At 45.7% G+C, this 25,841-nt stretch overlaps 1 protein-coding gene and 1 non-coding gene across 2 annotated transcripts; one reads left to right on the forward strand and one right to left on the reverse strand.

Annotated features, from left to right (window-relative positions):
* Positions 1–23,022: 23,022 nt before the first annotated feature.
* Positions 23,023–23,096, reverse strand: TRNAN-GUU (transfer RNA asparagine (anticodon GUU)). Its single transcript has one exon. It is a non-coding gene; the product is annotated as a tRNA-Asn (tRNA).
* Positions 23,097–23,126: 30 nt separating this feature from the next.
* On the forward strand, positions 23,127–25,223 carry LOC127302369 (uncharacterized). Its single transcript, XM_051332811.2, has 3 exons — positions 23,127–23,303; positions 23,428–23,692; positions 24,855–25,223. Exons 1-3 carry the CDS (start codon positions 23,282–23,284, stop codon positions 24,910–24,912), a joined length of 345 nt encoding a protein of 114 aa, XP_051188771.1. The 5' UTR covers positions 23,127–23,281; the 3' UTR covers positions 24,913–25,223.
* Positions 25,224–25,841: the final 618 nt, after the last annotated feature.

Raw genomic sequence — 25,841 nt, forward strand, 5'->3', positions numbered from 1 at the left:
CACCTATCTCTCTCCACCTCAAGAAGCAAACACTTGTGTGAACTGTGCATTGATTCCTACATACTTGCATATTGCATTTGTTATATTACTTTATGTTGACAATTATCCATGAGATATACATGTTATAAGTTGAAAGCAACCGCTGAAACTTAATCTTCCTTTGTGTTGCTTCAATACCTTTACTTTGATTTATTGCTTTATGAGTTAACTCTTATGCAAGACTTATTGATGCTTGTCTTGAAGTACTATTCATGAAAAGTCTTTGCTTTATGATTCAGTTGTTTACTCATGTCATTACCATTGTTTTGATCGCTGCATTCATTACATATGCTTACAATAGTATGATCAAGGTTATGATGGCATGTCACTCCAGAAATTATCTTTGTTATCGTTTACCTGCTCGGGACGAGCAGGAACTAAGCTTGGGGATGCTGATACGTCTTCGACGTATCGATAATTTCTTATGTTCCATGCCACATTATTGATGATATCTACATGTTTTATGCATACTTTATGTCATATTTATGCGTTTTCCGGAACTAACCTATTGACGAGATGCCAAAGGGCCAGTTGTTGTTTTCTGCTGTTTTGGTTCCAGAAATCCTAGTAAGGAAATATTCTCGGAATCGGACGAAATCAACGCCCATCATCCTATTTTTCCATGAAGCTTCCAGAACACTCGAGAGCCACCAGAGGGGAGCCCTGGTGGGCCCAGATGATAGGGCGGCGTGGCCAGGGCCTGGGCCGCGCCCCCCTACTGTGTCACCACCTCGTTGACCTTCTGACGCCGCCTCTTCGCCTATGTAAAGGTCCCTGACCTAAAACACGATACGGAAAAGCCACGGTACGAGAAACCTTCCAGAGCCGCCGCCATCGCGAAGCCAAGATCTGGGGGACAGGAGTCTCTGTTCCGGCACGCCGCCGGGACGGGGAAGTGCCCCCGGAAGGCTTCTCCATCGATACCACCGCCATCTTCATCAACGCTGTTGTCTCCCATGAGGAGGGAGTAGTTCTCTATCGAGGCTAAGGGCTGTACCGGTAGCTATGTGGTTAATCTCTCTCCTATGTGCTTCAATACAATAATTTCATGAGCTGCCTTACATGATTGAGATTCATATGATGATGCTTGTAATCTAGATGTCATTATGCTAGTCAAGTGGATTTTACTTATGTGATCTCCGGAGACTCCTTGTCCCACGTGTGTAAAGGTGACAGTGTGTGCACCGTGTGGGTCTCTTAGGCTATATTTCACAGAATACTTATTCACTGTTATGAATGGCATAGTGAAGTGCTTATTTATATCCCTTTATGATTGCAATGTGTTTTGTATCACAATATATCTGTGTGCTACTCTAGTGATGTTATTAAAGTAGTTTATTCCTCCTGCACGGTGTAATGGTGACAGTGTGTGCATCGTGTAGTACTTGGCGTAGGCTATGATTGTGATCTCTTGTAGATTATGAAGTTAACTATTGCTATGATAGTATTGATGTGATCTATTCCTCCTTTCGTAGTGTGAAGGTGACAGTGTGCATGCTATGTTAGTACTTGGTTTGGTTATGTTGATCTGTCATGCACTCTAAGGTTATTTAAATATGAACATTGAATATTGTGGAGCTTGTTAACTCCGGCATTGAGGGTTCGTGTAATCCTACACAGTTAGTGGTGTTCATCATCCAACAAGAGGGTGTACAGTCTAGCATCTATCTATTTATTCTGTTATGTGATCAATGTTGAGAGTGTCCACTAGTGAAAGTATGATCCCTAGGCCTTGTTCCTAAATACTGCTATCGCTGCTTGTTTACTGTTCTACTGCTTGTTTACTTCCTGCAATATTACTACCATCAACTGCACGCCAGCAAGCACTTTTCTGGCGCCGTACTACTGCTCATATTCATTCATACCACTTGTATTTCACTATCTCTTCGCCGAACTAGTGCACCTATTAGGTGTGTTGGGGACACAAGAGACTTCTTGCTTTGTGGTTGCAGGGTTGCATGAGAGGGATATCTTTGACCTCTTCCTCCCTGAGTTCGATAAACCTTGGGTGATCCACTTAAGGGAAACTTGCTGCTGTTCTACAAACCTCTGCTCTTGGAGGCCCAACACTGTCTACAAGAATAGAAGCACCCGTAGACATCAAATACCTCTACTAAGAATTTATTGCTTATGAGTTAACTGTTATGCAAGTCTTATTGATGTTTGTCTTGCAAGTACTGTTCATGAAAAGTCTTCGCTATATGATTCAGTTGTTTACTCATTGTCTTCATCATTGCTTTGAATCGCTGCATTCATCTCATATGCTGTACAATAATTTTGATCAAGATTATGTTGGTAGCATGTCACTTAAGAAATTATCATTGTTATCGTTTACCTACTCGAGGGCGAGTAGGAACTAAGCTTGGGGATGCTTCATACGTCTCAAACGTATCTATAATTTCTTATGTTCCATGCTAGTTTTATGACAATACCTACATGTTTTGTTCACACTTTATGATGTTTTGATGCGTTTTCCGGAACTAACCTATTGACGAGATGCCGAAGGGCCAGTTGCTGTTTTCAGCTGTTTTTGGTTTCAGAAATCCTAGTAAGGAAATATTCTCGGAATCAGACGAAATCAACGCCCAGCATCTTAGGATCATGCGAAGCTTCCAGAACACCCGAGAGAGGCCAGAGGGGGGCCACTGGGCCACCAGACGCCAGGGTGGCGCGGCCCAGGCCTTGGCCGCGCCCCCCCTAGTACCGCCTCGTCGACCCTCCGACTCCGCCTCTTCGCCTATATAAAGGTCCCTGACCTAAAACATCGATACGGAAAAGCCACGGTACGAGAAACCTTCCAGAGCCGCCGCCATCGCGAAGCCAAGATCTGGGGGACAAGAGTCTCTGTTCCGGCACGCCGCCGGGACGGGGAAGTGCCCCCGGAAGGCTTCTCCATCGACACCACCGCCATCTTCATCAACGCTGATGTCTCCCATGAGGAGGGAGTAGTTCTCCATCGAGGCTCGGGGCTGTACCGGTAGCTATGTGGTTAATCTCTCTCCTATGTGCTTCAATACAATAATCTCATGAGCTGCCTTACATGATTGAGATTCATATGATGATGCTTGTAATCTAGATGTCATTATGCTAGTCAAGTGGGTTTTACTTATGTGATCTCCGGAGACCCCTTGTCCCACGTGTGTAAAGGTGACAGTGTGTGCACCGTGTGGGTCTCTTAGGCTATATTTCACAGAATACTTATTCACTGTTATGAATGGCATAGTGAAGTGCTTATTTATATCCCTTTATGATTGCAATGTGTTTTGTATCACAATTTATCTGTGTGCTACTCTAGTGATGTTATTAAAGTAGTTTATTCCTCCTGCACGGTGTAATGGTGACAGTGTGTGCATCGTGTAGTACTTGGCGTAGGCTATGATTGTGATCTCTTGTAGATTATGAAGTTAACTATTGCTATGATGGTATTGATGTGATCTATGCCTCCTTTCGTAGTGTGAAGGTGACAGTGTGCATGCTATGTTAGTACTTGGTTTGGTTATGTTGATCTGTCATGCACTCTAAGGTTATTTAAATATGAACATTGAAAATTGTGGAGCTTGTTAACTCCGGCATTGAGGGTTCGTGTAATCCTACACAGTTAGTGGTGTTCATCATCCAACAAGAGGGTGTAGAGTCTAGCATCTATCTATTTATTCTGTTATGTGATCAATGTTGAGAGTGTCCACTAGTAAAAGTATGATCCCTAGGCCTTGTTCATAAATACTGCTATCGCTGCTTGTTTACTGTTTTACTGCATCTTTACTTCCTGCAATATTACTACCATCAACTGCACGCCAGCAATCACTTTTCTGGCGCCGTACTACTGCTCATATTCATTCATACCACTTGTATTTCACTATCTCTTCGCCGAACTAGTGCACATATTAGGTGTGTTGGGGACACAAGAGACTTCTTGTATCGTGATTGCAGGGTTGCTTGAGAGGGATATCTTTGACCTCTTCCTCCCTGAGTTCGATAAACCTTGGGTGATCCACTTAAGGGAAACTTGCTGCTGTTCTACAAACCTCTGCTCTTGGAGGCCCAACACTGTCTACAAGAATAGAAGCACACGTAGACATCATTCTCCATCGAGGCTGAGGGCTCTACCGGTAGCTATGTGGTTAATCTCTCTCTCTGTACCCCAATACAATGATCTTATGAATTGCTTTGCATGATTGAGATCCATATGATGAGCTTTGTATCACTATTAGTCTATGTGCTACTCTTGTGATGTTATTAAAGTAGTCTATTCCTCCTTCACGGTGTAATGGTGACAGTGTGTGCATCGTGTAGATCATAATCTCTTGTAGGTTATGGAGTTAATTATTACTATGATAGTATTGATGTGATTTATTCCCCCTTCATAGTGTAAAGGTGACAGTGTGTATGCTATGTTAGTACTCGGTTTAAATTGCAAAGATCTATTATGCTCTAAGGTTACTTAAACATGAATATCGAATGTTGTGGAGCTTGTTAACTCCGGCATTGAGGTGCTCTTGTAGCCCTACGCAACGAATGGTGTTCATTATCAAACAAGAGTATATGTAGCACAAAGGAAGAGAACTTATTTGTTTATGTGATCAATGTTGAGAGTGTCCACTAGTGAAAGTATGATCCCTAGGACTTGTTTCCAATACTGCAAACACCGCTTGTTTACTGTTCTACTGCATGTTTACTTCCCGCAATATTACTACCATCAACTGCACGCCAGCAAGCACTTTTCTGGCGCCGTACTACTGCTCATATTCATTCATACCACTTGTATTTCACTATCTCTTCGCCGAACTAGTGCACCTATTAGGTGTGTTGGGGACACAAGAGACTTCTTGTATCATGATTGCAGGGTTGCTTGAGAGGGATATCTTTGACCTCTTCCTCCCTGAGTTCGATAAACCTTGGGTGATCCACTTAAGGGAAACTTGCTACTGTTCTACAAACCTCTGCTCTTGGAGGCCCAACACTGTCTACAGGAATAGAAGCGCGCGTAGACATCAAGCACTTTTCTGGCGCCATTGCCGGGGAGGAAAGGTAAAAGGCACTCATACTCCGGTCCCAGGTAACTGAGTACTTTTCTGTTGCCGTTGCGTGTGTGCTCGAAGCTATTTCCTTTAGATCCTGCAATTGCATCTTTTTGTCTCTTGTTTTACACTAGTAAGGCTTAATGGAAGACAACAACAAAATGAGAGATCTTTATGAACTTTATCTTGAATTAGGACATGATGTGTTTGAAGAGAAAATTAAAAAACCCATGGAACTTATGCATGCTAATGGGAATGTTATTAGTATGAATGCTTTGAACACCATTGTTGCTAATGCTATGGAAGAATTTAAGCTTGGGGAGGTCGGTTTTGATGAAAATGATCTCTTTAGCCCTCCGGGTATTGACGAGAAAGTTTATGTTGATTATGATATGCCTCCTATTTATGATGATTATAATGATAGTGGTCTTTTGGTGCCGCCTACTATGGAGGATAAGTTTAATTATGATTACAATATGCCTCCTATATTTGATGATGAGAATAATAATGATAGCTACTTTGTTGAATTTGCTCCCACTACAACTAATAAAATTGATTATGTTTATGTGGAGAGTAATGATACTTTTATGCATGTAAATAAGAATGCTTTATGTGATACTTATATTGTTGAGTTTGTTCATGATGCCTCTGAAAGTTATTATGAGAGAGGAAAATATGGTTGTAGAAATTTTCATGTTACTAAAACACCTCTCTATATGCTGAAATTTTTGAAGTTACACTGGTTTTATCTTCCTATGCTTGTTACTTTGCTCTTCATGAACTTGTTTATTTACAAGATTCCTATGCATAGGAAGCATGTTAGACTTAAATGCGTTTTGAATTTGCTTCTTGATGCTCTCTTTTGCTTCAACTCTTATTTCTTGCGAGTGCATCATTAAAATTACTGAGCCCATCTTAATGGCTATAAAGAAAGCACTTCTTGGGAGATAACCCATGTTTTTATTTTACTACAGCACTTTTGTTTTATATTTGAGTCTTGAAAGTTATTACTACTGTAGCAACCTCTCCTTATCTTTATTTTATTGCATTGGTGTTCCAAGTAAAGTCTTTGATAGTAAAGTCAATACTAGATTTGGATTACTGCGCAGAAACAGATTTCTTGCTGTCACGAATCTGGGCAGATTTCTCTTTAGGTAACTCAGAAAAATCTGCCAATTTACGTGCGTGATCCTCAGATATGTACGCAACTTTCATTAAATTTGAGCATTTTCATCTGAGCAAGTTAAGTGCCCCTGGAAAATTCGTCTTTACGGACTGTTCTGTTTTGACAGATTCTGCCTTTTATTTCGCATTGCCTGTTTTGCTATGTTGGATGGATTTCTTTATTCCATTGACTTCCAGTAGTTTTGGGCAATGTCTAGAAGTGTTAAGAATGATTGTGTCACCTCTGAACATGTGGATTTTTGATTATGCACTAACCCTCTAATGAGTTTGTTTTGAGTTTGGTGTGGAGGAAGTTTTCAAGGGTCAAGAGAGGAGGATGATATACTATGATCAAGAAGAGTGAAAAGTCTAAGCTTGGGGATGCCCCGGTGGTTCATCCCTGCATATTTCAAGACAAAAGAAGCCTGGTGACCGGGTGTATACGTGAGCACGCACCCAGAAAGTGACATGTGTCAAACGGCATCCATTTCTCCCGTGAGCTGATGTACTACCAAAAAAATTGTTATGAAAATTTACCGCTCTAACAACCAGCCAACCACCGCCTGCCCTCCCTCAGAAAAACGAAATCACCGGCCAACTTTATCCCCCAACGACACCTCCTGGCCACACAATCGCCGCTCTCGTGCTTGCGGGGATGTCGACGAGCGCCGCCCCTTGGACCTCGACCGTTTCCCTGCTGCTGGAGCGGCACGCATCTCTCACTCAGCAGCGTTCTGCTCCATCAAGTAGTCTTGGCAACTCCTGCGTGGTGGGTCAATGGCTAGCGCAGTGTGGTGCCGTCCGCCGGCACTGGCCCTCCCTCCAGATCCACCGGCCGAAGCCTCCACCTTCACTGACTCCCGTTCCTCTCCTCATTAGATCCGCTGACTCCACAAGAAAAGAAGGAATTTGCTTCCATGGGATTTCGTTTTATTTCATTTATTCGTAGTGGATTTTCTCCTGATACAATTCCGCCACGTTTCTTTGTTTGGACGAGGGCGTTCTGCTCGCGGTGGTTGGCGGCACCGGTTGGGCGGCCATCCGCATGGCGTTGGCGACGCTGAGGAGGAGGAGCCGGAGGTGGCCGCCGGCGCTCCTCTGGAATAGTGTTGCGGAGGAGCCGGTGGTGGACCTCAAATCCCCTTTCTGTTTTCTGATTCGTAGATGCAGCATGTTTTGATCACCGGATTTCTATGGTTCGGCGGCAGCCCAAGTCAGCCTCGGCCGCCGGCACCTCCCGTTAAGCCTCGCCGCCTGTTCCCCGTCGTCGTCCGCCAAACCGCCACGCGCAGGCCCGCGCGCACCTCCACGGCCGTCGCTCCGTCTGTCTGCCTCCAGCGCGAGCGCGCGCGGTTTAGCGGCGGCTGTTGTGTTTCTTCTCTGACGCTGGGAACGGATGCGGTTCATGATGACCTCTAGAGCTAGCCTGCTTCTTCTCTTGGGATTTCTCCATGGCATGTTCTCTCATGGCGTCACGCGAAAGGGATGAAGAGAAAAAAGGGATTGGGAAGAGATAAGCCAGCAGTCGTGCGCTCGGAGTCAACAGCACGAGGCGGAAGTTGGGAGCGAAGAGAAAAAGGAGTTTTCACGCCGTTTGCTTCCATTTGTGAGGCCAACATCTTAAAGCGAATCCAACGGTGATGACCGCGTGCTCACGTATACACCCGGTCACCAAATCCACTCTCTATTTCAAGAAGACTCAAGTGTCTAAGCTTGGGGATGCCCAAGGCATCCCCTTCGTCATCGACAATTTATCAGGTTTCTTCTCTTGAAACTATATTTTTATTCGGTCACATCTTATGTACTTTACTTGGAGCGTCTGTTTGTTTTTGTTTTGTTTGAATAAATACATGCTTGTGTGGGATAGAGACACGCTCCGCTGGTTCGTATGAACACATGTGTTCTTAGTTCTATCTTTAATGTTCATGGAGGAGTTGAAACTGCTTCGTTAATTGCTAATTGGTTGGAAACAGAAAATGCTTCATGTGGTAATTGGTATATTGTCTTGAATAATTTGATACTTGGCAATTGTTGTGCTCATATAGATCATGTTTAAGCTCTTGCATCATGTACTTTGCACCTATTAATGAAGAACTACATAGAGCTTGTTAAAATTTGGTTTGCATGATTGGTCTCTCTAAGTCTAGATATTTTCTGGTTAAGGTGTTTGAACAACAAGGAAGACGATGTAAAGTCTTATAATGCTTACAATATGTTCATATGTGAGTCTTGCTGCACCGTTTTATACTTGAGTTTGCTTCAAACAACCTTGCTAGCCTAGCCTTGTATTGAGAGGAATTCTTCTCGTGCATCCAAATCCTTGAGCCAAACACTATGCCATTTGTGTCCACCATACCTACCTACCACATGGTATTTCTCTGCCATTCCAAGCAAATACTTCATGTGCTACCTTTAAACAATTCAAAAGCTATTATCTCTTATTTGTGTCAATGTTTTATAGCTCATGAGGAAGTATGTGGTGTTTTATCTTTCGATCTTGTCATTTACTTCTGACAGACTTTCACCAATGGACTAGTGGCTCATCCGCTTATCCAATAACTTTGCAAAAAGAGCTGGCAATGGGGTTCCTAGCCCCAATTAATTAACTTGCATTAATAATTCTCTTCACATGTTTTGCTCTGATTCATCAGTAAGCAACTTAATTTTGCAAATAGACACTCCTCCATGGTATGTGAAATGTTGGAAGGCACCCGAAGATTCGGTCAGCCATGGCTTGAGAAAGCAAAGGTTGGGAGGAGTGTCATCTAAAAAAATAAAAATAAAAACTAAACTAAAGTACATGTGTAAACAAAAGAGAAGAGGGATGATCTACCTTGCTGGTAGAGATAACGTCCTTCATGGGAGCCGCTCTTGAAAGTCTGGTTGATAAGGTAGTTAGAGTACCCGCTACCATTCGTTGACAACAACAAACACCTCTCAAAATTTTACTTTTATGCTCTCTATATGATTTCAAAACTTAAAAAGCTCTAGCACATGATTTAATCCCTGCTTCCCTCTGCGAAGGGCCATTCTTCTACTTTATGTTGAGTCAGTTTACCTACTTCTTTCCATCTTAGAAGCAAACACTTGTGTCAACTGTGTGCATTGATTCTTACATGTTTACCTATTGCACTTGTTATATTGCTTTATGTTGACAATTATCCATGAGATATACATGTTGAAGTTGAAAGCAACTGCTGAAACTTAATCATCCTTTGTGTTGCTTCAATGCCTTCTACTAAGAATTTATTGCTTATGAGTTAACTGTTATGCAAGTCTTATTGATGCTTGTCTTGAAAGTACTATTCATGAAAAGTCTTTGCTATATGATTCAGTTGTTTACTCATTGTCTTCATCATTGCTTTGAATCGCTGCATTTATCTCATATGCTTTACAATAATGTTGATCAAGATTATGTTGGTAGCATGTCACTTAAGAAATTATCATTGTTATCGTTTACCTACTCGAGGGCGAGTAGGAACTAAGCTTGGGGATGCTTGATACGTCTCAAACATATCTATAATTTCTTATGTTCCATGCTAGTTTTATGACAATACCTACATGTTTTGTTCATGCTTTATGATGTATTTATGCATTTTCCGGAACTAACCTATTGACGAGATGCCGAAGTGCCAGTTCCTGTTTTCTGCTGTTTTTGGTTTCAGAAATCCTAGTAAGGAAATATTCTCGGAATTGGACGAAATCAACGCCCAACATCTTATAATTGCACGAAGCTTCCAGAACACCGGAGAGGCACCAGAGGGGAGCCCTGGGGGGCCCACACGCCAGGCCGGCGCGGCCCAAGGGGGGGGGGCCCCCTATTGTGTCACCGCCTCGTCAGCCCTCCGACTCCGCCTCTTCGCCTATTTAAAGGTCCCTGACCTAAATCTTCGATACGAAAAAGCCACGGTACGAGAAACCTTCTAGAGCCGCTGCCATCGCGAAGCCAAGATCTGGGGGACAGGAGTCTCTGTTCCGGCACGCCGCCGGGATGGGGAAGTGCCCCCGGAAGGCTTCTTCATCGACATCACCGCCATCTTCATCGACACCACCGCCATCTTCATCACCATTGCTGTCTCCTATGATGAGGAGGGAGTAGTTCTCCATCGAGGCTGAGGGCTCTACCGGTAGCTATGTGGTTAATCTCTCTCTCTGTACCCCAATACAATGATCTCAAGAATTGCTTTGCATGATTGAGATCCATATGATGAGCTTTGTATCACTATTAGTCTATGTGCTACTCTTGTGATGTTATTAAAGTAGTCTATTCCTCCTTCATGGTGTAATGGTGACAGTGTGTGCATCGTGTAGTTCTTGGCGTAGGTTATGATCATAATCTCTTGTAGGTTATGGAGTTAATTATTACTATGATAGTATTGATGTGATTTATTCCCCCTTCATAGTGTAAAGGTGACAGTGTGTATGCTATGTTAGTACTCGGTTTAAATTGCAAAGATCTATTATGCTCTAAGGTTACTTAAACAAGAATATCGAATGTTGTGGAGCTTGTTAACTCCGGCATTGAGGTGCTCTTGTAGCCCTACGCAATGAATGGTGTTCATTATCAAACAAGAGTATATGTAGCACAAAGGAAGAGAACTTATTTGTTTATGTGATCAATGTTGAGAGTGTCCACTAGTGAAAGTATGATCCCTAGGCCTTGTTTCCAATACTGCAAACACCGCTTGTTTACTGTTCTACTGCATGTTTACTTCCCGCAATATTACTACCATCAACTGCACGTCAGCAAGCACTTTTCTGGCGCCGTTACTACTGCTCATATTTATTCATACCACTTGTATTTCACTATCTCTTCGCCGAACTAGTGCACCTATACATCTGACAAGTGTATTAGGTGTGTTGGGGACACAAGAGACTTCTTGTATCGTGATTGCAGGGTTGCTTGAGAGGGATATCTTTGACCTCTTCCTCCCTGAGTTCGATAAACCTTGGGTGATCCACTTAAGGGAAACTTGCTGCTGTTCTACAAACCTCTGCTCTTGGAGGCCCAACACTGTCTACAGGAATAGAAGCGCGCGTAGACATCAAGAAGAAGCTAGCGTACCATAATATTTGGGGCACGTACAATGGTAGGGAAGACACTTCTTCTCTTAGTAGTCCACATCATCTAGAGACAATAAATATTAAAGTTACAATGCATTATCTCTTATTGTCATCTCTTACAATAAATGAGAATTAATTATTTTTAGAAAAAAAATTGCGTGGCTAAAGGAAGACAGGTCGTACAATGGGGGGAAAAATTCTCTTATTCCATAAGAGATCATCCCTTAGCTAAGGTAAGATAACCTTCTCTTTCTGTTATCGCCAGAATTTGACCGCATTGGAGTTGGGCCGTGATGAAGATGGGCTTGGAAGATTTACATCTAAGAGGAGTTTCTGAATCGGCCCTGGGGCTAGAATTTGGGCCAGCGTGCCCGTGTATCTGTAAATAATAGTAGTGTACGTGTCGGTTAGGATTAAGAAACAGAGTCTAGCTCGTACACGGTTGGGTTTATGCCCACGTTAGACAGTCTACGGACTATAAATATGTATCTAGGGTTATTGAGAAAGGAGGACAATCACGTTCACAACAAACACAAACCAGGCGCATCGCCACCCCTTATTTCGAGGGTTTCTTCCGGGTAAGCATCATGCTGCCTAGATCGCATCTTGCGATCTAGGCAGTACATGTTTATTCGATTACCTTGTGTTACTCGTGCTGAAGCGTTGTTGATGGCGAGTAGCACTATTTATCGTAGATGTCTTTGGGCTTGCATTGATGCTTTTCTTATGCATATTTGCCTAGCAATGCCGTCCCTCGATATCTAGCTGTCCTTACACCTGAATAGGTGTAAGGGCAGCACCTCGCTTATTCGTTACTTAGTAGATCCAGTCTGTTATAGTTGCTCCTTGTTTCAAGGATTAGTTTAATATCTGCATGATTAGGCCTTATGCTGGGGTTGGATGATCCGGTAGTGCGTGAGGTCTTTGTTTCTTGTTCCTATAAGGGATGTTCCGGGAATTGACTTAACGTTGGTTTTTAGGCCTCTTTTAGGGATAGTTTCCATCATCTTTCGTATCTGCTAGGCCCAACTACGCGTAGGATGTTCCGATTATGCGGTGAAAACCCTAAACTGTCGTAGATTGGTTTAGCTTTGTTTTGATCAAGCAGGAGCCCCATGTCATCGTAAATCCAACGTGAACCATGGGGCGATCGGCTCATGGAGCCGATCCACCGGGCAACCTGAGAGCCGATCGGGCACGTATTGAATGTTTACGTGTCTACCATGCAGGAGACTAGTCGAAGCAATCCAACACCTTCCTGATCAGGTATAGGTCAGGTGGCACGCCCTTGCAACCGCTAGGACGTGTGCTGGGACTTTGCGGGACGACGCGAGGCGCCAGGGCCCACTAAGCGGTCGTGGGAGTCTCCCGGCTCTTCGTGTTGCTTAACCACTGCTCGCCGGTGAGTTTTGGCAGGCAACACATTCTGGCACGCCCGGTGGGACACTTTCTACAACAACCACGTCAACATCGGCAGCCAAGATGTCGGACGAACCGATCAAGTACGAGGATCTACCTGCAGAGCATAAGAAGAAATACGATGAGCTGAAGGCCATCTTTGAAGCCGATCTCATCGGCTCTTTTGAGAAGACCCGTTCGCACGGCATCAGGTTCAAAGGATTCACACCCGAAGGCGCGTTCGAGGGATTAGATCTGTCTCTCCCTTCGGAGGAACGTGCCGAGCCCTGCGCCAAGAAATTAACTATGTTGTGGCTCATTCTCTACATCGGCATTCTGAGAGCCTGGTGAATACGCTTGAGCGAGTTGCGCTTCATGTGGTGCAAGAAATCATGAAACATCAGTATTCTCCGTCAGGACCTGCTTTAGGGACTTATCAGGGAGAGATACCATTCCACACCAGGCCACCACTGCCATTCGCGATGACAGCTCCACAGCAACAAGGTTCACCGGCATACGTTGTCTACAAGGTTGGAGGTGATCCTGGCGACTACCAATTCTTGTATGAGCCGCCCAAGGAGATCCCATATGGATACGTGTGCACATACGTGCCGGACTGCAACAACTGGACGCGCGCGATCCAAACTTCGGCAGGAGGAATTCTTTGGAGCGGGAGCGATGGTTACGGCAGGAGGGATTCTGGAGCAGCAGGGAGTTCTGGAGCAGATGCTGAGAAACAGGCGTGGCTAACTAAATATGCCACTACAACGAGTCCGGACAGCTCAACCTCTACAGCTCCTACTGTGGATCAGATCAGCGCAATCTTGAGAGATCAGTTCGGTATCCTGCTGAAGAAGAAAACAATCGGCTATTCCAAGCCGTATCCCAATGAGTATGACCTGATCCCGCTGCCACCTAAGTATCGGCTCCCTGACTTCACAAAATTCAGTGGATCAGAAAGATCTAGCTCCATCGAGCACGTGAGCCGATACTTGGCACAGTTGGGCATGGTTTCAGCATCAGAACCGCTACGTGTGAGGTTCTTTGCCCAATCTCTCACGGGTCCAGCCTTTGGGTGGTACACCTCGCTACCCCCAAATTCAGTTTGGACATGGAAGCAGCTGGAAGAGCAGTTTCACATACAATATCATTCAGAAGCTACCGAAGCGGGCATTGCCGATCTGACGCAGGTTCGGCAAAGGCGAGGAGAGACGGTGTCTGAATACATTCAACGTTTCAGAACTATCAAGAACCGATGTTATTCAGTTCATTTATCTGAGAAAGAAGCAGTCGAGCTGGCCGTGGCAGGCCTCGCAGCGCCACTCAAGGATCTGACGTTCCAAGTGGAGTACAATTCGTTAGCGCACATGGTCCAGAGACTAACTTCGTATGAACAGCGCCACCCAGAATTGTACCAAGACAAGTTCAAGCGCATGATAGGCCTAGTCGACGCTGAGGAGGATGAAGACCCTGTGGAAGATCAGGAAGTCACTGTGGCTGAATGGACTCAGACGGCAGTTCCCGTGTCCTGCAAATGGGTGAAACAACCAGGGCCTCCAAAAGGGTTTGACTTCGATTTAAGCAAAACTGAGCAAATTTTTGATTTGCTGCTGAAGGAGAAACAGCTGAAGTTACCCGAAGGCCACAAAATTCCTACGTCACAAGAGATGAACGGTAGGCCATACTGCAAATGGCATCACACGTTCACCCACGCCACCAACGACTGCAAAGTGTTGCGCGCACAGATTCAAATGGCGATAGAGTCAGGCCGATTAATCTTCGGACAATTTGCCATGAAAGTAGACACACATCCGTTTCCTAGCGTCAACATGGTGGATCTCAGTCACTCCCTAAGACGCGAGCCAGGTTTCTCTTTTGGTGTCAACATGGCAGGGCTTGGGACCCGCCATGGCAAAGATAAAGCGAGCGATCACTCCCGTGGCAAGGAGAAAGAGGAGGCCGATCCACGCGACCGGCCCCAACATGATAACAGACGATACCTGACAGAAGAAGAAGTGAGAAGCGTGCGGTATCAACGACCACTCTCCGCACATCTCCTTAACAAATATGAGCAGCAGTATGACCGACGTCAGCGCTACGACGTGGATGATGAAAGATATCGTCGGTCTGATGCAGATGACAGGAGGTATCGTCGATATGATAGAGACGATGAAGGGTACGAGCGTCACGCTAGAGGAAAGTCAAGAGAGCAAGAAGACTTGGATAGGCATTGGAACTGTCCCTTCTTTAAACACTGTTGGAACTCAGGAATGAGCCGATTGCCTACAATCGAGAACTGCCCAGAATGTAGACCGCAGAGGAAGGGAACAAATGAAGTTTCAGTGTTCAAGCGTCTAGGGCCTCTCCCACCTCAGGACAAGCGAACTGAGTCATCTCAAGATGAAGACTTTGAGGAGTCAGATGAAGAAGAAGATAGATACCACCGGCCAAGGTGGTGCCCTGATGGACTCAGCCATTCTCAGAAGCGTAGGGTGCAGCGGCTACGAAACCTGGAGGAAGCCGAAGCACAGTACCTGTACACGTTGAGAAAGGCACGGCCCGATCTGGCCGTGAAAATTCAGCAAACGCTGGAGACAGAGATGCGCCCGCTAAAGAAAGTGTGGCGCCCTAAACAGACAAAAGCCAATGCAGAGGCATCGGCTGATACAAACATGGTGTTTATACTCCCGTCAGAGTTTTGTGCTCCAAAAGACGAGGAAGTATCGGTGGCTCAATTCGACTGCGGTCCACGGCCAGTGATCTTTGAGAAGCCACGAGAGAGGAGCTACAGGCACTTGAAAGCTCTATACCTAAAAGGTTACATCGATGGGCAGCCTGTCAGCAAGATGTTGGTTGACACGGGAGCGGCAGTCAACATAATGCCGTATTCCATGCTACGACATTTGGGACACTCCAATGATGATCTGATCAAAACCAACGTCACGTTAAGCGATTTCAACGGCCAAGCATCAGAAGCAAAAGGTGTTCTGAATGTAGATCTGACCGTAGGCCGAAAAACCATACCTACCTCGTTCTTTATCGTCGACAGCAAAAGCAATTACGCTGTCCTGCTAGGAAGGGATTAGATCCACGCCAACTGTTGCATCCCATCCACAATGCACCAATGCATCATACAATGGTATGGAGATGAAGTGGAGGTTGTTCAGGCAGATGACTCAATCGAGATCTCACTAGCTGCCATGAATATTTGGGATGCAGACGACCAAGAGCCGCTCTCTGGAATCAGTTTGGACGGCTGTGAGCGCATCGAAGCTTCAAAAAATGGGGTGAGGCTGGTCTTATCCACCGGCCTGACAGAGTAGCAAGATCTAAATCAGTAGATGTACGTGGCAAGGCCGATCCCTGCGATCGGCCCCAAAAAATAAAAAAAAGCACGAGTCTCATCTCGAGCATGTCACGTAGCCATAGTGAAGCACCAAGAAATTGTAAACCCTCATCAAGCATTGCAATGAAAAAGGGGGCCGATTCTGGCAATCGGCCAAAATTATCCTCGACATGCATTTTGCCTGTGTTCAGCGTTGATCTAAGAAAGGATGCCTGAAGAGCCGATATCTTCAATCTATTTGAAAAATCGGCTCGGGGGGCACTTAAACGGATAAGATATGAGGTTACGAAGTATGAAGTGGCTGTCAATGGCCAGCAGCTCAAGATATATTCTTCGAAGATGATGGACATTGGAATACCGGGGCCGATGCATAAGTAGATCGGCCGGAAAAAATATAAATTTTTTAAGCACAGCCGATGTACAGCCATCGACTCTAGAATAAAAAGCCGATGCACAACCATCGACTCTAGAATTACAAGCACAAACTGCCACATGTGCAGGCCCTACTGAAGGAAAATTTCTAAGGCACGGAGTGCACCAGCACGGACGTGATCCACCTCTGCGATTTCGGCCTTGTCGTCATCATCCTTTCCTGTCACCAGTTGCTTGTTCAGGGCACGTATCTCTGCCAAGTCAGTTTTCAGTTCAGCCTTGAGGCCTTCTGCTTCCCGTTGGGAGCGAGCAATGGAAGCTTCCTTGTCATAGATGAGCTCTTTGGTGACCCGCACCTTTTCTTCGAGATCCTTCAGCTCCTTTCGCAAGATCTCAAGCTCAGCAGTGCTGGTAGAGGTGTCAGTCTTGGCATCCAAAGCTGCCTTTTTCTCGTTAAGCCGTTGACATTTGTCTGCAATATCGGCTCTCAGCGGGAGTTGGGTGTGGCGTAAGTCGATTCTCTGACGAGCCAACTGCACCCTTGACCTGAAAGCAGACAACGTCACGACTGGCCAGAGCTTCAACTGCAACATCACTGGGACGTGAGGCTGGATTTCTTCAAGAATGTTCTTCACCTCCTTAGAGTTTTCGACTAATGTCTCAATGGGTGAAGAAAGCAGAGCTTTGAGGCGTTGGAGTTGGTCAGCGATGACGCTGGGGCTCGGTTCATCACGTGCTGTGGAGTGGGCCGGCTCGATAGATTCAGGATCGAACGACAGCAAGCCTGAGAGATCACAGCCCTGACAAACAACAAAAAAGCAACATAAGTCTGCAGATCAGGGTAAAGGCAAGCCCAACAAAGGGAGCGTACCTCTCCTATAACCATGGGAATGGCCGATGACGAAGCAATCGGCTGTGGCGTCTCTGCCTGGGGGTTGGCCAAGGTGGCAACTTGGTCGATGTCACCTTTAGAGGTTGTTACCTCCAGAGTTGTGGAGGGTATCAGAATTTCCTTGACATCCCCACTGGAAGTTTCATCAGTCTTCAAAAAAGATGGTGAGCCGATCTGAGCAGCAAAGCACAAGAACTAAGCTAGGAGGAGTTGGAGAGCCGTTACATTTGAAGCTTCTTGGTTTGAGGAAGGGGTTTGCTGATCCTTCCGAGCCCTCTTGGTGCATTGACTCTTGGTGCGTAAGCTTCCTTGCCCTATTTTGATGGGAGCTTGAAGGGCAGCAGGTTCAGGGGCTGACCTTTTCTTGGAAGCCGATGGTGGCACATCTGGCTGTTTTTGCGTGGTGGTGTCCTCAGAGGTGCCTGAGCTTGAGCCTCGTCGGCTGGACTGCGTCTCCTCGCTGGTATTGTCTTCAGTAGAGGTCTGCAAGAGCAGGATTAATGGACACTGACATGCTATAAAAGCCTAGAAGGATGAATGGGACAAGATGGGGTATAGAACAGCTTACATATAAGCTTTCTGGAGCTGGCGCAGGGTTTTTGCCCTTCAAAGTTTTCCTGGCAGCTACTTTTCTCACTGTCGTTCTCGCCCTGACTGAGGCTCGGGGGGCAGCTGGCCCTGAAGAGTCTTTACTCTTGGGAGCCGATTTTATTGGAATCGGCTGGCTCTGCATCACAACCTTTTTAAAAGGTGGTGAGTTCTTGCAGAAGAGGACCACTGGAGCTGGTGGGAGGAATTTGAAGGGGGATCCATCATCATTGACAGGCTCTGGGCCATCTTGTTGCTGCAAAGAAACAGAGCAGGGTTATAAAGCATCACTGGAAACTATCGCACGGAAATTTGCAAGCAAGTGGTACCTATTCTGCAGAAGTATCAGCTTCAGCGTCAAGTTGTTTCAGCAACGGTCCTAGGGCTCTCCTGAAGGCATGCGTCTTCCACATTGTCCACCAGATCTCAAAGTCATCAGTCGAAGAGATGAAGGATAGATTGTGAGGGATTGGGATGACTAGAGCATCAAAAAAGGAGTAACATCTTTGGTGGTGATAACATCGAGCAAGTCAGCCCTGCTCTCGGTTAGATGGTGGAGAAAGAGGTGAGGAGACACCTGCCCAAGACCGAATTGCCGGCCTACTACGACCGGGCCGGTAAGATTCATAACCAGGTTTTATGATCTGTTTGAGGTGCTCATGCCAACCGGGAGGAAGCGAGGGACGGATCATAATGGAATATAACCGCCGAGTCTTGTCGTCATCGGCAAAGCTGTCTAACCCGAAGGAGACCGGGTTTTCAAAATTTCGGACTCGATAAGGAAAGAAGAGAGGGTCATCCAGGCCTTGGTAAAAAGTTACGAACCATCCCGATGCTTCCTTGGGGTTCGATTTGCTGCTGGAAGACTGTACAAGGCTTGGCCGTAGCCGGGTACAGCGGATTGGCTTCCCGTTGGTGTTTGGAAAGGTGCAGGTAGCCAAAGGTGGAAAGTTAGGGATGTGGTTCTGGAAGTACAGTTGAGCCCATAACTGAATAAACCACCAGGGGCCTCCCGTTTTAACTGTCTTTTGGGAGAATAGTTTGACAGACATCAGTTGGAGGTATCGATAGACTTCTCCCAGAAACAGCTTGCCAATGCCAAGTTGGGTGCCTTTGGCAAGTTCATAGGCCAAAGAGAGATAGTTCTTGGTGGGAGCAAGGGAAGGACCACAGAATATGAAATGCTCCAACCAGAAGTTCAAGAAGGCCGTGTGTTCTTTCTCGGTTACAGGGTCCTTGGTTTTCATGTGGCGTCTAAGATAGGCACCCCAGTTAGTGCACTCTTCCTTAGAGGAGAGTTTGAATGGCACTTTTGGCAACATGAAAACAGAAGGGCTGGGGGATGAAATGTCTAGGCCAGTGATCATGGCCACGTCCAGCAAGGTTGGCGTCATGGGGCCATGGCCAAACATGAAGCAGTTTAGTGCGTCAGACCAAAAGTAGCCGATGGTTTTCAGGAGGTTTTCATGTTTCTCAAGGGGAGACAATGACAAAGACAGAGCATCGGCTATTCCTGTGGTTTCCCATTTGGCTTGGTGAGTTTTGGCTACTCTGTTGTACCAAGAAACCCAGTCCTCAGGAGGGTTAGGCCAGGCTCGTAAGCAGTCGGCCCAGGAGGTTAGATCCAGGTTTTGGTTCATGAAGGGAATCCTATTGACCTCGCAGGAAATCAAATTGGATGGATTTTCGGTGGAACGGGGACCAAGGCAAAGGGAATTTGGAAGAGAAGGATGCGGCAGAAGAATGTCTGAAACCTAAAATTAATGATGAGACCAGGCATTAATTCAGGAGTTTTGCTGTTAAATCTAACATTACGCTCAGGTGACTTGGGGCAGTTAAGGATTACCTTCAGGCCAGAGACCGTGGCGTTGGCACTGGATGATTCCGCCATTGGTTTCGCTGCGGAGTTTGGTTTTGCGTCCAAGATCTAGGGTTCGCACGACTGCGGTCTGGACCTGTTCGATTGGAAATTTGGGGATCTGAATTTGAGCAAGGTTTGCAGGTTACTGTTTGAGGAGGTGACTAAATTGACCTATCTCGTAATTTATCGTGAGGGACCGATGCGTTGCCATCGGCTCATTGAGCATGGACTAAGTTGACAATCGGCAAAGTCAGTATGAGGGGAAATCGGCTAAATTCGCATAAAGGCAATCGGCAAAATCATATTGAAGGAAGTTCTTCATTGATAACGGGATTTCTTACATAAAGAGCTGATTGCTCTCAAAAGGAAGTACTAGGGGATACATTGCCCCATCTACTACTACTGATCCTATGCTAAGGGTCCTATCTATGGGTCGTCGCTGCCCTCGTTGTCGCCGTCGTCGCCGCTGTCGGCGCTACTCCCGGCGGGCTCGTCATCGCTGCTGCCGCGGCCGCCGGCAGGGCCCTCGTTGTCCTCGTCTTCCTCGTCAGCGTCGTCGTCGCTGTCGAAGTCGCTGAGGTTTCCCGGCCAGGGGCAGAAGCGCTTGGCCGGCGGCTCATCGGAGGAGGTGTCGTCCTCCTCCTCCTTCTCCTCCTCCTCCTCCTCCTCGGAGGAGGTGAAGTCGTCCCAGGAGAAGCGATCGTCATCGCTCTCCTCCTCCGTTTCCCCGTCGGCAAGGAAGCGGAGGTCACTTTCCCCATCGGTCGAAGACTTATCGTCCTCAGACCAGACGGAGAAGTCGTGGCTGGACTCGTCCCCGTCTTCTATGGTGCAGCGGATGTTGGCCTCGTGGGCCTCCTGCGGGTCCCACTCCGGCGTCGGCTCGCGGGAGGGGGAGGACTGGACGGAAAGACCCGATGAGGCAGAGGAGGAAGAAGACATGGTGGCAGAGGAGGGCTTTTGGAGTGCTAATGCGAAGGGGATGAAGAAGTGAACTGCAGGATGCGGTTAAAATAGAGGCGATATAGTGGAGATGATTCAATGCTACAGCGGTTCCCGAAGAGGTGGTGCCAAAACCGTCAAATCATGCGGAGAAGTTGAGAAGGCAAGGTATCATGATGAAGGGAGACCGTGGCGGTCCTGTTCTGCCCCGATTTGACACGACGAAGAAAGGGAAAAACAGAGTGGTTTTGGAATTACTATTGCCAAAACCAGGGGGGCATGTGTTATCGCCAGAATTTGACCGCATTGGAGTTGGGCCGTGATGAAGATGGGCTTGGAAGATTTACATCTAAGAGGAGTTTCTGAATCGGCCCTGGGGCTAGAATTTGGGCCAGCGTGCCCGTGTATCTGTAAATAATAGTAGTGTACGTGTCGGTTAGGATTAAGAAACAGAGTCTAGCTCGTACACGGTTGGGTTTATGCCCACGTTAGACAGTCTACGGACTATAAATATGTATCTAGGGTTATTGAGAAAGGAGGACAATCACGTTCACAACAAACACAAACCAGGCGCATCGCCACCCCTTATTTCGAGGGTTTCTTCCGGGTAAGCATCATTCTGCCTAGATCGCATCTTGCGATCTAGGCAGTACACGTTTATTCGATTACCTTGTGTTACTCGTGCTGAAGCGTTGTTGATGGCGAGTAGCACTATTTATCGTAGATGTCTTTGGGCTTGCATTGATGCTTTTCTTATGCATATTTGCCTAGCAATGCCGTCCCTCGATATCTAGCTGTCCTTACACCTGAATAGGTGTAAGGGCAGCACCTCGCTTATTCGTTACTTAGTAGATCCAGTCTGTTATAGTTGCTCCTTGTTTCAAGGATTAGTTTAATATCTGCATGATTAGGCCTTATGCTGGGGTTGGATGATTCGGTAGTGCGTGAGGTGCTGTTTTACTGTTCCTATAAGGGATGTTCCGGGAATTGACTTAACGTTGGTTTTTAGGCCTCTTTTAGGGATAGTTTCCATCATCTTTCGTATCTGCTAGGCCCAACTACGCGTAGGATGTTCCGATTATGCGGTGAAAACCCTAAACTGTCGTAGATTGGTTTAGCTTTGTTTTGATCAAGCAGGAGCCCCATGTCATCGTAAATCCAACGTGAACCATGGGGCGATCGGCTCTTTGAGCGATCCACAGGGCAACCTGAGAGCCGATCGGGCTCGTATTTAATGTTTACGTGTCTACCATGCAGGAGACTAGTCGAAGCAATCCAACACCTTCCTGATCAGGTATAGGTCAGGTGGCACGCCCTTGCAACCGCCAGGACGTGTGCTGGGACTTTGCGGGACGACGCGAGGCGCCAGGGCCCACTAAGCGGTCGTGGGAGTCTCCCGGCTCTTCGTGTTGCTTAACCACTGCTCGCCGGTGAGTTTTGGCAGGCAACACATTCTTCCTTCTTTTTCCTCCAACTAAGAAAAAATCAGACATGGCAAACGTAAGGAAAGGCCGGCGTCACCCCATTGTACATTTCCATAGATATAGAAGATAATAGAAGGCTATTTTCTCCATTGTACCATTTGTTTTCTCTTAGCAACCTAATTCCTTTCTATAATTTTATTGATTCTCATTCATTTCTAAGGATGATAACAAGATATTGTACCATTTGTTTTTAGTGTCTTCTGTAGATAATGTGGACTGTTAAGAGAAGGTGTGTCTTCACTAGCATTGTACATGCACTAATACTTGTTAAGTCTTTTGTGACCAAGCAACAGAGTTAGATAGGGATTGTTGTGGGACCGAATAACACCAATCTTGCTAACACTCTAAATAATTTTTAATTTTTAGCATAAACATTATAGATTTCTTTAAGTAAACAATGGGCACTTGGTGTTATGTCGCTCTAGGATTCCCTAAATTTGTTGACCGGTCGTGCTTGGTTGGCTTAGTTTGATACGGAGAATGTATGTGCATCGGTAAGATCAGCTTGGATAGCTAGCTGTGCACCTCTCAACTGACATTTATCCCTACAGCTTATTTCATTCATGTCACCTACATGCATATAATTCGTGTTGAAACATTCCAAGGACAATGAATAAAAAAATCGATGAAGATAATGTTGACAAGAATCGAATCAGAGATAGGACGGTTCCGAATGTGGATGCGATCTTTCAAATTGTGATTTTTCTTTAGTCTTTCGATGTGGACACGGTTTTTCAACTTTCAAGTTTCCGTCATGTCACCGTTTGCAGACACATAAGCTAGATGATGGGTGAAAAACGGAAAAGAACTAGTAGAAAAGGGCCAAAAAGAAGGACAAAACAAAAAAAAAAAGTCGCTAGAAGGAGGGCTCGAACCTCCGACCTTGTGGTTAACAGCCACACGCTCTGGCCAACTGAGCTATTCCAGCTTTTGTTCTCCAGCTTCTAGTTAGGTTCTTAATTAGAAGCAGCATCAGCTGGCCAAGCGGAACGGGAACCGCGTGCAGTTTACTTCTTGCTCGACGTCAACGAAACCATCCTTACCTTCCGCCGTGGATCACGAGAAGGAAGTAGGCGAAGCCAAGGGATCGGCGACCGGCGCCGACGAGAGAGGATGAGCTACCCGCCTCCGCCAGGCAAATCCCCAGCCACCGATCCACCTCTCGCGAATTCCCCCAAACCCTCTCCGTTTTCCCCCAATTCGGCCAATTGGCTCCGTCTGCTGCGTCTAATCTCGGTTCTTGATCCGTGGGTTTGCAGGGTATTCGCCGGTGTACCCGCCGCCGTCGGCGCCCGGCGCGCAGCAGGGCCCGTACTACCCGCCGCCGCAGCAGCAGGGGTACCAGGGATACTTCAACCAGGGCCAGCAGCCGCCGCCATACTACTACCCGCCGCAGCACGGTGGCCACCACCACCACGGCCACGGCCACCACCACCATGACCACCACGTCGAGGACCACCACCATCACCACCACCACCATGGCCACCACGGCGATGACTGCTGCCTTGGCTTCCTCAGAGGATGGTAATGCAACGCTTGCTCTTAACACATCTTATTTTTTCTAGAGCTAGCCCTTTGGTGCCTTACAAGAGAGGGTTGGTTGGTTCCTTGTGAAATTGTTTACATTTGCAAAACCTCAAGTATATATATGAGCTGAGAGTGTAGACCATCCTGAGATTTCCTCATTGCTGTCTGAATTTATGTAATCAGGAAATTCAGTAGTTGTTGCCTATGCAAAAAAAACCTGATAATGAAAAGTCTTGCATGTGCTGTTGGAAACAGCAACGTGAATTGGTTTTGTGCAGAGCACCTAACAAACAAAGCATGCCGTAGACGTAAAGTACACATAAGGAATACATATATTTACTGATGTGTTTTTATCTCCATGCTAGTAATACATATCCTGGAGCTAATGCCACGCTAGACGAGTAATGCAGTATGATTTTTGCCAGTATGCTATTTGATTTATCGATGTTGTTAATTCCGATGTTTATCGTGGTAGTTGACATATTGTTTGCACATATTTGGGATGCTACACATTCTGAATCGAAAACTAAAAGAATGGAGGCAGAATGTGTCTGGTAGACTAGTTCATGCTGTTGCCTTACGCAGAACTGCAGATACTTGTTGCCTTGTACATTGGCAATTTCAAAGAACTGATATATGCTCGTTTTCTCACATATTTGCATCAAAGGTTCATGTCCACCCTAAGTTACATCTCTTGATAAGTGCTTGCAATTTAATAGTTTGAATATACTACCCCAGAAGGAAAAGAATTGCTGGTTTGTTGTGCAAAATAATACCATGTGTAGGACTAATGGCTATACACGTCATATTGGGCACCAAATTTTGAACTTGCGGATTACTGAAGAATTTTCTTTTCTAGGCGAAATAATACCCCTTTAGTGTTAAACTTGTCAGTGGTTAATCACTAGTTCACTACCTGAAAAAATTCAACATGCCTTTATCAATGTGCGTCTGGGGTTTTACGGTAAACCATACCTGAACTGAATGTCGATTCATACTATGCAGGATGGTATCTTGATACAGATTTTATAATTCCACAAAGATGTGTTGTATGCAGGCAATTCGATCGACAAAATATTTTATTTCAGAAGACTCCCGGTAATTTCATCGCATTTTCCTGTTTTTCATTGCGTTGACCTTTGCATATTTCCTTTTGCAGGCTGGCTGCTCTATGCTGCTGCTGCATGCTGGAGGAGTGCTGCTGCTGTTTCTGGTGACATTCCTGCTTGGAAGCTCTTCGTGTCTTGTATTTTCGGAATTGGGCGTGCCGCAGTATCTAGTGAATCTAGTGACTCGTTATTATTCCTCAAGATATGAACGCATTCTGTTACCTGTGATAAATAGTATTTACATTATTTTTTGCTTAAATGAATGGAACATGGATTAACGTTATTGTGCAAAGTGTACATGATCCCGACATTATATTTTTCATTGGTTGATTGTAAAGCTTATTGTAATTTTTTCATATGTGTTGTAATCATACAAATCAAACAATAGGCTGCTGGCACAACTGATTACTTTTTGCCAAGGCTCTAGATATTATACACTAGTTTGTGTTCTAATATTATACACTAGGTTTCTGTACTAAAATTAGACAATTGTGCACTCTATGAACATCTGCTGATTGCTCTGGACAAAATGTGAATAAGCAGAAGAGTTAGATATACTCCAGTCCAAATGCTTTGCAGACATTAAAAGAGGCGATTAAGGCCTATCTAGGTATCACGGTGGAGGCCTTCACCGAGACGTACCTCAGACTCCCAACTGCGGTGGACAGGATTACAAGTGGCACGTTTATCACATTGGTGAACGGTCAAACAGGTTAAATGCACGTGTGGTTGGAAAAGGTGCTTTCATGCAGTGGCGGAGCCAGCTTGTGTTAGGGTGGGGGCCCCACCCTAGCATGTGCTCATAGCACACATTTTAGTGAGACAATGGAGAAATCTTTAAAAACTAGCTCATACATACATGCAATTATCTCAGTTGCCCCGCCCTAAGAAAAATTTCTAGATCCGCCACTGCTTTCATGTGCAGCTAAATACCGGGTAAAACTTTCCTTGGTAGAGCTTGTTGCAGTTGACGTAGTAGTCGTCGTCTAAGATCCCAAAGGACCAACACTAGAGCAGCAACCATCGTTAATAATAGC

The sequence above is a fragment of the Lolium perenne genome, chromosome 5 (assembly GCF_019359855.2).
Source record: "Lolium perenne isolate Kyuss_39 chromosome 5, Kyuss_2.0, whole genome shotgun sequence".
NCBI lineage: Eukaryota > Viridiplantae > Streptophyta > Magnoliopsida > Poales > Poaceae > Lolium > Lolium perenne.